Source organism: Acanthopagrus latus, chromosome 20, assembly GCF_904848185.1.
Source record: "Acanthopagrus latus isolate v.2019 chromosome 20, fAcaLat1.1, whole genome shotgun sequence".
NCBI classification, from domain to species: domain Eukaryota; kingdom Metazoa; phylum Chordata; class Actinopteri; order Spariformes; family Sparidae; genus Acanthopagrus; species Acanthopagrus latus.
Genome location: NC_051058.1, coordinates 17,566,468 through 17,578,975, shown reverse-complemented (window position 1 = coordinate 17,578,975; position 12,508 = coordinate 17,566,468). Strand labels below are relative to the sequence as shown.

Here is a 12,508-nt window from a genome sequence, read left to right as displayed (position 1 = left end):
AAATGTTACCAAACACAACACGAAGTGACACAGTACAGAAATATGAATCCCCTTATAGCTTTTTTTGCACCAGCACAGAAAAGCCAAAAAACCCACAGTGACAAACAAAAAACTGGTTGGATTTAAGAGGCGGAGGACTGACAAGGAACTGTGACTGACATGATAATACAGGTGTAACTGCTGGCGGGCACAAACGAGGCATGAAACTGCAAATCATACCCGAAGGTTTGTCATTTGGAGGCGGATGTATAAAGAGACTGTGAGAGGGGGAGGAAGACACATCAACAAAAGCTGAAATGGCCTCAGGCATGTAAAGCAGAGTGACAGAGGAATACAGGGACTGCTGGAGAGACGCTTTCTATTCACTTGTGATGTTGTCATGTTATCAAAAGCTCCTGTTCTCATGCAGTTGAGAGGGATGGAGAGAATTAATTCCCTAAATTCATCAGGCTGATTGTTGTCCTTTCACTAGCAGCTGGGATCAAAGTCTTGTCTGAGGACTAAATGTGATCTTTGTGAATTGGAAACCTAAACTTGTACCAATTTCCTAAAGGAGATTCTGCTGAAGCCTCACTACAACAGAAGGGGGAAACAAGATAAACCTATTCTCACCCTAACCCTAACAGTTTTAAAGCAATGGTGCTTTGCTCATACTCTCCTTGCATGTTTTCTTTTATGGTCATCTATGCAACATGTATGTACGTAGACCTGTAACATGATTTAAGTAAAATCGTATGTATGATATCACAGGCATGTATTCACATTGCATGTTTATGACCTGACTGACATATCTGGAGGTGGAGGGAATGGTGCTGGAGTTTGGTGACAAGGCTGCCAAGCCACTGACCGCAGTTTGAGACACTGTTTCAACATTTGTAAGAGTGAAACAACTGGATATCGTGACCTCGGGAGAATTTTTAGCTGTCTGTCTGGCAACAAAACTGGGTGTTTGAAACCAAAATATGATCTCTTCCAAACACTGAATCTCTCTTTGGTGCCAGACTATGGGGAAAGCTTAATTAAAGTTTATGGCAGATGCATGGAGAAACACACTCTGCGTCGCATGACTTCTGATGAAGAAATACCTCCAGAAGATGAAAGAAGACATATCAGAGCCGTTGACCACAGAGTTTCGTTTCATTTAATTTTCTTAAGTCATACGATGTAGACATGTTGGGGTTTAGTGTGTTTCTCCACGCAGCTCCCATAGACATCCATGCAGCTGACACCACAGCCAAGCACCAAAGAAAGATCCAGTAATGTAATGACCCTTCCTCCTTTTTTAGGTTCCTTGATTATCACTGATCTTACCAACCTCACAACTCAAAGCACCACACCCACCTCCCCCTTTACCCCCCTCGGTCGATTCACCCCATCCCCTCCGCCCTCCCAGACCAGGTCCATAGCACTGGAGCAGCCCTGCTGATTGGGTTTCACTCTCTCCGGGGCAAAGAGGAGGGCAGGCAGTACAATACAAGCTCTTGGACACAAATCTACCTGGGAATCTATATTCCTCTCACTGTGACCCACACCTGTTTTGGGACTTTTGGGACCTCCCTGTAGAAGCTTCGTCCTTAGGTAAGACGCTGTGTGACGGCATCTGTGAAACCCAGAGAAATCTTTCTCGCACATGCCTCGAGTGTTTGTGGATTATCTGGCGTTGATGGTCAGAGAGTTGTCAAATAATTCCTGAGCCTCATTAAGTAGACAGTAATACTTAAATTTGATTCATGTGGTCAGGAGGGAAAGCCCCTATCTGTGGCCTGTCAAGGCTTCTGTGAGTGGATTAATTAATTAATGTGAGATTCAGAAGCAGAAGGCCGACTTCATTTTTATGAGTGACTGTTTAAAGTCACAAGAAGTCAAGAGAGGCTTCCCCTCATACATAGTTTGACAGTTTAACATCACAGATTTACAATTTCCTGAGTAAAATTAGTTGCAATTATTAAAAAAAAATCAATTAAACCGAGTCTGGATCCGAAGAGCCAGCTGGTGCATGACTTTCCTCTTCCTCCACCAGCTCTTACCTAACACTGACTGTGGTAGGTGAGGAATGTGGCCTTCTGCGGTGGAGTTTTTAGTCCGTGGGTATACATGTACTGAATGTGTGTATTTGGGAATGTGCTTACTGATGCCCTTCCTCCCCAGCTGTCCCCTCGAGATTTATCTGGAGCTAAAACAGGCCGGGGACGGACAGGAGCGCCTTTTCACTTAGAGAGTAACAGGACCCAGGGCCTCGCGCTGCTCCTCCATGTTGCATTTCACCAAAAAAAAAACCAAAAACCCTGAAATCCCCAGTTTTTAAATCTGCTGCCACTGAATCACATTTGTCACCACGGAGGAGCTATTTGAGAAAATGTGTGTGTGAATGTGTGTGTGTGTGTGTGTGTGTGTGTGTGGCAGTCAAATTACTACTGATTTACAGGTAAAACCTATTCTCCATTAAAGTAGCTATGAGGTTCCCCCTCTTTGATGGGTGGGTGTTGCTGAAGGATGCAACTCTCCTCTTGGCAATTTATCTAAAAAAAATCAAAAGAACATATTTGAAGCAATATTATGGTAAAAGACTTTAAAAGAAGCTTTTCTATAAAATGACCAGACACATGGGTCCCCTGTTAGATAGTACAGAACCATAGTGCCCTGTTGGCTATATTGACATGTATGTGTGTGTGTGTGTGCTCGCCTGCGCGTGTGTGGTGCTCTTCAATGTTTAACTGCCGATGACACTCGTACTCAATGCTATAGTACATGTGTTCATAAAAATAGCTCACACAGGAGCGAATCCCAGACTAGGAAATGAGCTTCAATTACAGCGGATGAAAAGCAATTACATTAACTGTCTCCCTGTGGACGGGCCCTGCAGCTTTTTCTCTTGTACTGGGGACTCACCTCCAGCCTTACATAATTGCTTTCGACCTGTGCAATAGACAGCGACATACTGCCGGCCCCCATCTGAGTGGTTAGTCAAGAGAGACACGAGCTGCCGCTGGGAATTAGTGGCCTCCGGGGGGATGTGGCCAGCTATACTCGATGTTTAAAGTGTGCTTTAACTGAATTAGGGAATGCAGAGAGGGTCTGCTGGAGCTCGCTAGGATTTAGGACGTGATGTTCAACGTCATCATACACGAATAGATCTTCAAAATCAGTTTAGACTTTCTCGTGAAATATTTATGGATAAGTTCAACACTTTTGTTGTATCGTGTTTCACTGCCTGTCAGTGTCGTGTTGCTATATCTGTCATGCTCTGTGCTAGACCCTTGACAGACTCAGTATGTTTAAGCAAGTGTAATACATAAAACATGTATGTAGTCATGAAAATGAGAGTAACCCCTGCCTATTCAAAACATTTAAAATGTTTACAACACTGAGAAGGTGACATATGTCTGGTTTATTTTTGGCTGATGACATTTCTACTAATGTTATTGTCTCACTTTGAATCTCTAGGTGAGCAAAAACTAAAGCAAAATTGCCCAGAGTTATTACTACACCACTGCTAATTCATTGATCGATTGTCTTGATTATTTGATATTTTTGGCCACATGGGAGCAGCGCAATATGGACAAAAACTTCCAGGTCTGAAAAGTGAAGCCAATACAGAAGTGCCTTAAAACTGTATTCTTTGTGATGGCCAGCTGGGGGCGATTCCACTGGTTAAAATTAGCAAAAGGTAGCTCAATCGAACATAAACTTATCAGTAAACAACCCTCGATTTGATGATTTTATGGTCTCAAGCATTAGTTTCAAGTCTTTGTCTGTAGAGCATGAGGTTCATTTAGTAAATTATGGTCCCATTTAGGGTAAAATAGATGATAAAGCAGGGTAAGTTTTAGGGAGCGGCTGCCTTGTGCTTGACAAGTCACTGCTGCGGTGTCTGCTCTTTGTTGCTGGTGCTGCACCTGAGACACCTCACTGTCTGTTTAGCTTCATGTTCATTCTCCAGCTCCTCCTTCCCAGTGACATCACAAATGTTGTGAAAGACATCAAGCTATGATTGGTCGTGGAGATCTTGGGGATAGTCTCCCATGTCCTTGTCACGGCAAGAATGTATAACTTCACAACTGCCTATGACACAGTGACCATCAGAACAACAACACTGTGCAGTCTAAACTGGACACCACACACTGCAGAGCATTTACATTACACATACTGAAGTAATTTGATCCAATGTTCATATAAAAATTATGATTAGCATGTAGTTGAATCGGAAGTTAACAACTAACACAGGATGCAGTTGAGAGATCCAGAAAATAGCTAGTCAGTGGACCCTGAGTTTTCTTTCTTTAGTCTGCATATTCATCGTTCTCTCTGTATAAATTTGCTAAAAACTGGTAAATGGAGCTTATGATTATGATTATTATTGTTATCATTAAGTCATAATTTCTCTGTTCTGTCCTTTAGCCATGTCTCTGCCAGCACAAGCTCCTTCTAATAAGAGGAAGGCCAACAGGATCATCACCGACCTGTCCAACATTACCCAGGATGGTAAAACACACACTCACGCACATACAACCGGCACACCAATCACATAATCACACACCACACGGATAAAACATCAAACACCAAGCCCGTTATCTTCAGCCGCATTCCTCGAAGACCTTCCTCTATCTCCCGAGTGATCTGATTATCCAGCCCAGTAAATGTCAAATCCATTTGTAAGTTTTGCTCCACGCTGCCTGTGTGTTCAAATTGATCAGCGTGGGTGCAAATCGTTGCATGTGGTCTGATGATACTACGATTTGATAAGAACATGAACGTGCCCTCATTCTAAGCTGGAGCAGAATATCTTACATGCATGTGGCATCTCCTGCAGGGATACGGGTCATTATCAGATGGCAGAGCAGCCACAAATCTGTCACCATTAAGAGGCAACAAAATACCAGACGGTGATTCAGCTGCTGCTATATTTGTGTGAAGCTGGCTGTGAGCGACGACGGTCGGAGAGCCAATGCAACTGGTGAAGACATGAGAAATATGTATTTATATCGTGACTAATATGGTCTTTTTATGTCACACTTTGTTTGTATTTTAATTGCACTGGTATTTGCTTGGAGCAGCTACATATGGCTGCAAGTACTCCTTTATTTTATTTTTCTCCAAAAATCACTTCCTGTGCACGAAGCATTTTTTTTTTTTTTTTTTACTGTTGGAAAGCAGCACCAATGGCTTTAATGAATTTCACTCTCCTATTTTCACCATCTGTTCAAACTCAAAGGGATAATTTGAATTCGAGCAGAGTTCCCAAAGTTTCTTAAATACCCGACAGCTGTTCTTCTGTTCTATCTTGGATTTTTGTAAATCACGCTGTGCGTGTGCTGCATTTTAATAAGTGTGGTGGTTCAATCTCTCTTATAATTTAGATTTTTTAAAAATCTCAATGGGTATTCCTGATTGACTGTACTTTGTGTTGCTACCGCTTAGCAAATACTAGCATGCTAACACTAAAATAAGATGCTTACCGCTTAACATCAACATGTCTGTATTGTCACTATTAGCATGTCAGTGGCTCTACTGTGTCCAGCATCATTGGCACAAGTCAGCCCTTGTTGCCAAATTTCACTCGTTCAGCACAGTCGCTCCTTATTTTTCACCTCCATCTCTCAACCACTGTCCAATTTAACTTTCATCAGACATGTTCTCGATTAGAAGCTGCTATATTAGAGAGAGTGGTGTCAAAAAAACGTTGCTTTATCATAACAACAGTTTGTATATCCGCATTGCTTTCTCTTTGTGAGAGACAAATACAGACAACTGTCGCCCAGTGGTGTGGAAAAGTACTTCCTCTCACGCAGTTGTCAGCTGTAGTCTTTGCGGTGCATTCAGGTGCATCTTTGTGGCTGAGACACAGGTGACATGAAGCGACGAAAAACAGTCTGCCCTGATTCTCTGATGTTGGTTGTTGACCTGCTAGCATAGCTGAGGACGTTAAGCCTTGTTGCAATATGCCATGTTTTCTATTAGCAGCAAGACATGCATGTAATCTGCAATCCGAGCATTCTCTGTCTCTGCTTGTGTCTGTCAATGATCTGTTGATGACATGTCCTCCTCCATTTGTGTCCTTCGTTGTTTCACTGCTACCACTCCTGCTGCACCACGGCTGCAGCCACATCTGTATCTTTCCACCAGTTTGTTTTCAGTCCGTCACTCAGTCACTCAGTCACTCAGGAGCTTATCCTGCTGATCCCTTATTTAGCTCCAGTTAATGCCCACTCATATATCCATCATCCCTGCCACTGTGTCGCTCTGTCGTGTGTCCCGGGCCTCTGTCTGTCTCTACGTGGTCTGTCTGTCCACCCCCTGCCCCTGTCAGTCTGTCCAATTTCTTCCCAGTCAGCAGCCAGCTCTAGTTTCACATTCTTCTGAATTAACGCTCTAATCAATATCCCCATGGGAGAGTTCGCTCTGCTCAGCAGCCTCAATTATTCTCTCTCTCTCTCTCTCTCACACACACACACACACACACACTTAACGCACGCCTACTTGCACAAGTCTGATTTATGAGGTACTGCTAACAGCTCTCCGCAGCATTGCAATGCCAACTCCTGGGTTTATAGATGTGTTCGTGCGAGTGTGTGCGTGCGTGCGCTGGTTTATGGCCAGACTCCAGGTGTTATGAGTGATATCGGAGTGTATGTGGTGGATGGGGAGAGTGTTTTATGAGGAGCTCTGTGGAGCAGTAAAATCCATCAGATCTCTCCATCACTGAGAGAGAAGAGGGGAGCGTGTTATAAGGATTTCCCTCCATAAACAGTTCGACCAGAAAACCTGCCGTGGCATTCCCCAGCGCCCTTTTCTTCCATATTGCTTTGGCCTAGTAACCCCCACAACTCCCCCGGTCTCACACACACGGATCCTTTACAAGCGCACAACAGGTTTCAGCTCTAATTCATCACAACAAGGACAGGATGGCAGCCAGAGGGTAAAAAAAAAATGCTCCCTTTAAAGTTTTATACATTCCTCATTCCATATCCGACATGTGGTGGAAGGTAAAAAACCATGGTTTAATTTGCAAAATGGATTTAGCTGATATGAGAGCACAATTCAGAGAGTGTGTGCCACCTGCGCCAAAGATTTAATAACAAAAAGTTCATGAGCCAGATTTCTCTCATTCAAGTAAGTGCAGCTGTTCATGAGGGAAAAAAAGAGGTATTTAGTTTGAAGGAACTAGTTGTGTGCGATACTGCTGATTTCCTCTCCAAGCCAGTACCGAGTAAAAACCCAGGCTGGTGTCGCCGATGCCAATAGAAGACCGGTAATTTGTACCAAAGCTTAAAGGAACAGTTCACACAAAAATGAAAGTAAAGTCATTATCCACTCTCATTTCTGGAGTTTACAGCAAAACATTGTTGCAGAATTGTCCAAAACAACTGAAGTTAATGGTTGATTGTTTAAAAATGTGAAAAATACAAAATGTAAAATGGCTCCAAACACCTCATCCAGTGTAATCCAAGTCTCCAGAAGCCCCAAGACCCCAAATTGATTTGAAATGAGGATATTTACACCCACGATGGGTAGTTGGGCTTGAGCACCCACTTCAGACCAGATGCAGGGTGCTAATATTATTAGCTAAGTAGCTACAGTGAAGATTTCTGCTTCAAAATAGTGTAAATGACTTTACAGATCAATTTAGGGGCTCTGGACTTCTGGAGACTGTATGGAGCCATTCAAATTTTTTCAGTTGTTTTTTGTTTGCTAAACTTCTCCAAACTCTCCATTGGCTTGAGGGTGAGTCAACAATGACTGAATTCAGGGCGAACTTGTCCTTTAATGAAACAGCATCCGGTAGTTTTGCCAGAGTGGACGACCCCCGTTTTTTGGAAAATCGACACACAAGCTGAAGGCTACACAGACGTCTGAATGCCGCTGCATGACCTCGTCATGTTCTGCATTGTGTTTAAATCTCAGATGCTTAACAAGGTCGTGGTGTTGCCTCGGTGCCTCGCAGTCCTCCCTCACACATCACACGCAGCGTCGTTGACACTCGGAGAACTGGAAAAGCTTTGCACATGACCGAGTGTGTCGTCAGGCGTTATCAGTGTCAACTATCTGTCAGTGGCGCCTCGCACGATTATATCGCCGTAGTTGGCAGATATGACAGGCTGACGGAGAAGTGGGTTCCTATCAAGTTTTATTTTACACCTCCGTATTCAGTCCCTTCTTTTTTTCCCTTCGTCGTCTTCCTGTCAGATGACGAGTCAGACCCCGAGGCCTCTGAGTTCGACCTGGGCACCAAGATCAAGACGCCCAAGGACGTGATGCTGGAGGAGCTCTCCCTGCTCAACAACAAGGGCTCCAAGATGTTCAGGATGAGGCAGCAGAGAGTCGAGAAGTTCATTGTGACCAACGAGAACCAGGTACGACTGAAGAAGAGGAATGGAGTGTGTGTGTGTGTGTGTGCGCAAAAGTTTTGTGCATATATGTGCACTAATCAGACCACATCTCTCCTCTTTTGTCTTCCAGCAGAACCTTGAGAACCTGCTGATGTGCCCGCCTCCTGTCCCGCCAAAGCCGAAAGCAGAAGGTGGGTTACATTTCCCGTCCTTTATGGTCTTTAGGGCGTTTAAGATTGTGCCTTGTCTTACTGTCATTTCCCTGTCCCTTTGTGTCTCAGTGGTGGAGGAGCTGGTGGATGAGGAGGCGGAGAGGAAGAAGAGGAAGGAGGAGTATGTACGCACCTACGTATCGCCATGGGAGCGGGCCATGAAGGGCAACGAGGAGCTGATGGCCACCATGAGGTCCCGCATGCCGGGTCCCATCCAGATTCACGCCGAACTGCCTCTGTACAAGAGCTTCAACAGGTACACGCTGATGTCATTAGTATCTGTGTCTAAAACACAGAGATATTCCGTCTACAATGATGTCAAATACCAACAATAACAGTACCATTGTTATGTTGATAATGTAGTTTTAGTGTTGTAAGTGCAGCATCAGTCTCAGCTACATCAGCCCACATCGTGATAACAGCCAGCAGTAAAGGCAGCTTCCTCCTTGGCCGAGTCTTTCCTCAGCAGCGATACAGATGTCACAGTCTGCACCACATCACTCACATTTATAAATGCACTGATACACTTAGACAGCATTTTGTCCCAGATTCAATTATAATAATCTTATCTGAGCCCTACAGTAGATGTCCGTCTGCCGCACTGTTTATGGCTGTTGTAAGAAGAAGAGCAGCTGTATCCTCCGTAATTACTCATTGTCGGTCTGAATAAGCAATAAACAACCAGCCAGGCGGATTTGAGACAATGGACGTTCGGGCGCAGATTTGTAAAAGGCCCGGCCCCTCCTACGTACTGTAGCAAGACACCCAGGCTGACGGAGACACAAACAACTACAGCACAATGTTGCTGGTGAATCACAACTCTGAGAAACACAAATGACTCAGATGTTGTCTGAGGTCATTTTGCATTCTGATAGTGTCTCTTTGTCGTTGTTTTTTTTGTCTATTTATAATTATTTTTGCATGACTTGCTAGTTGTTTGCATCTTTTTGAGTTTATTTTGCATCTCTTTTATTTATGTATTTTCATTTTTCATCTCTTTTGTCTTGCTTTTATGTCTCTTTGTTGTTATTTTGTGTCTCTTTGTTGTTGTTTTGCATGTCTTTGTAGTTGTTCATGTTGGTCATGTTACATCTGTAGTTACTGTGTGTCTCTTTGTAGTGTTTCTCATCTCTTTGTGATTGTTTCTATGTCTTTGTAGTTGTTTTGTGCCTCTTTGAAGTCATCTTATGTCAATTTGTGGTTATTTTGTATGATCTTGTAGTTGTTATGACTCTTATTTGTAGCTGTTTGGCATCTCTTTGCAGTTCTTTTGTGTCTCTTTGTAGTTGCTACACGCCTCTGTGAGGTCATGTTGTATGTCATTGTACTAAAGTTATTTGTGTGTCTTTGAGGTCATTTTTGTGTCTGCTTGTAGTTGTTTTGCATCTCTTTATGATTGTTTTATGTGTCTTTGGATTTATTTGTGTCTCTTCTTTGGCATTTTTTCTTGTGGTAGCTTGGTATAGTCATTTGTTTGACTTTATAATAAAATGTCAGAGTTTATCTCATGGTATTTCTTTGAAAATCAAATTAAATGCAGTATGCTGATGTTTGGTATGTTCTCGTAGCAAGATTTGAAGCTGAGATTTGTGCAGAGATGCCTGCCCTTGTGTCACCTTTTCTCTCCTCAGCTTCCCATTTTGTCTTTCTTTCTCCGCAGGATGGCGCTGCCATATGGCGGATTCGACAAGGTTTCCAAGACGCTGACCTTCGAACTCCCAGAGATCAACATGACCACCGAGGAGCCGGAGCCTCTGCCCAGCCTGCAGGCCGACATCCGCTCGCGCCCCTCGTTCAACCGCACGCCCATCGGCTGGATCTGCAGCGAGGACCACTCGCACATCCACATGGACCTGGACAACATCCCCTTCGACGGAGAGACGGATGACCTGTGAACACGCATGCACACTCGAGCAGATTTACAATACACGTCGCCTGAAACACACACACACACCAAAGTACGTGCACTGGAACTTATAAACACGCATACACCCTCGCATGAGTGTATACATGAGAGGCACAGTTCATGACTTACACCACAGACGCAGACAACATAAACACTATTAGAACTGCTGAGGCTCCTCTGAACACGAGGCGAACTTTAACCACAAAGAAACAAAATGAACGAAAAATTATTTTAAAATGGCTCAATTTGATAAGTATCTACCACCTGTCTCTGTGTGCTTTCTTATCTTTTTCTCCCTTTCTTTATCTTTGCCAGCTCTGATTGAGTCTTACTATAATTTTGCATACTGTGAGCTAAAGCGAGACCCGTGTGAATAGATACTGATAAGCACCCTGCACTCTTAAACATGTATTTATGCAATAAAGATCCCCTTTACAGAATGTCTGTTTGCTTTTTGTGTTAACACTGCATGTGCACGGCCTGGCTTTAAAATAAAATACTTTACATTTATCAAAGGTCCTTTCCTGCAGCTCTCACTGCAGCTTTCAACCACAGTCTTGGTGAGCTTTGCTCTGCTGCAGTCGACGTGGCTCAGTTGTAGCCACGTCTCCAAGAGACGTGCCAAGAATATCCTCTGGATCGCCCATATACGTCTGACCACCTGTTATCACATGACCCAAGCGCCATACCTAAATGACATGATGACTCATAGGTCACCTCCATGACCACACACTCCATCTGTTGATGAAAACCCTTAGATGTGGTTGAAGAGGGGCAAAGGGAAATGCTTCCTGTCATCTGACTGCTTTAACTGGGCTATTAATTTTTTTCTTACTTAACAGATTTGTATTGAGGTTCAACATATACTTTGATGCTAATTTATGATTGATTCCTTTGTACACTTAATATGAAGCTACGCTGTCTGAAACTGATTAGCTTAGCTTAGCATTAAGACTGTAAACAGGAGGAAGCAGCGAGCCAGGAAACCAAATCCACCTCCCAGCACAAGAAGAGTCTGCTCAGGAGAGGACAGTTTACCATTTTTATAGGAGATTATAAACCAGATCAGACAAATCTGAATTTAGCCACTTGTTAGCGACCACCTTTTTTTTTTTTTATAAAAACATAAGAGCATTGTAGTTCAATTGTGGGACAATTTAGTGGTGTGTTTTATGTCATAGAACAAAACAAAACAGAATATGGAATGTGCAAACAATGCCAAGTGATTTCTGTTACCATTCCTAGGTTTTGTTACCTCTAGACATCCTCACTATTCCCCATTGTTTACAATCTTAATGGAAGTTAAGCTAAGCTAAGCTAAGCCAAGCTAAGCTAAGCTAAGCGGCTGCTGGTTGTAGCTCCCTTTATACTTCACAGACATAAGCGTAATACTGCCTAGATATTCTTAACCAACTGTTTACTCATTATTTATGCAAAGCTTATCACCCGCTGGCTGCAGCTTCATATTTATCACACAAGCTTGTTAGTAACATCAATCTTCTCACTTGACTCTTGACAGCAAAGCGAGGGATACTTTCCAAAATGTCTTGTACGCTGGTCCCCTGTTTTACTTTTCATTTCCAGTAGCCACTGGTATTAAAAGTCGCTGCCAAAAACTAAACAATGTCCCCATGACCTCTCTCACCTGCTCTATGAATAGCGAAGTGTTCAGGCTGTGACTGTAAACTGGCACTGGCAGGTCTCCAATGATACCAATTAAGCAGATGTCCTCTACATGTCGCTGACAGCGGGTTACATCTGACTGTGGAGGTGTGTGACAGAACAACACTATCAGACATACAACCACACCAGACACGTACTGCATATCTTGGAACAGAGAAATAGAAAACATTATTATAAGAAAAATGATTGCGAACTGAATCTTCTGGGAGTTGTAAAGGTGAAAAGAAAGAAAGAAAGAAAGAAAGAAAGAAAGAAAGAAAGAAAGAAAGAAAGAAAGAAAGAAAGAAGGAAATGACCAGCTGAGCAGATTTGTAACATTTTTTTGTGTCAATAAGAGTCAGAATTTTATTATATTCCTTAAATTTGTTAGGTGACATTTT

At 43.0% G+C, this 12,508-nt stretch overlaps 1 protein-coding gene across 2 annotated transcripts; it reads left to right on the top strand.

Moving 5' to 3' along the window:
* The first annotated feature begins 1,458 nt into the window (after nt 1-1,458).
* Nucleotides 1,459-11,992, top strand: myoz1b (myozenin 1b). Of its 2 annotated transcripts, none has more exons than XM_037081661.1 (6): nt 1,459-1,578; nt 4,399-4,482; nt 8,185-8,351; nt 8,461-8,518; nt 8,609-8,795; nt 10,200-11,992. In XM_037081661.1, the coding sequence occupies exons 2-6, from the start codon at nt 4,401-4,403 to the stop codon at nt 10,432-10,434; spliced, it is 729 nt and encodes a 242-aa protein (XP_036937556.1). In that variant the 5' UTR covers nt 1,459-1,578; nt 4,399-4,400; the 3' UTR covers nt 10,435-11,992. The 2 variants fall into 2 exon arrangements, with proteins under 2 accessions (XP_036937556.1, XP_036937555.1); XM_037081660.1 differs by having other exon boundaries at nt 8,458-8,518.
* The last annotated feature ends 516 nt before the right edge of the window (nt 11,993-12,508 follow it).

Excerpts from the sequence above, each read along its gene's own strand:
- myoz1b (XM_037081660.1), top strand. The coding sequence starts at position 4,401 with ATGTCTCTGCCAGCACAAGCTCCTTCTAATAAGAGGAAGGCCAACAGG. Across the intron at positions 8,352-8,457 it reads TTGTGACCAACGAGAACCAG|CAGAACCTTGAGAACCTGCT; the intron begins GTACGACTGAAG and ends TTTGTCTTCCAG. Across the intron at positions 8,519-8,608 it reads GCCAAAGCCGAAAGCAGAAG|TGGTGGAGGAGCTGGTGGAT; the intron begins GTGGGTTACATT and ends TTTGTGTCTCAG.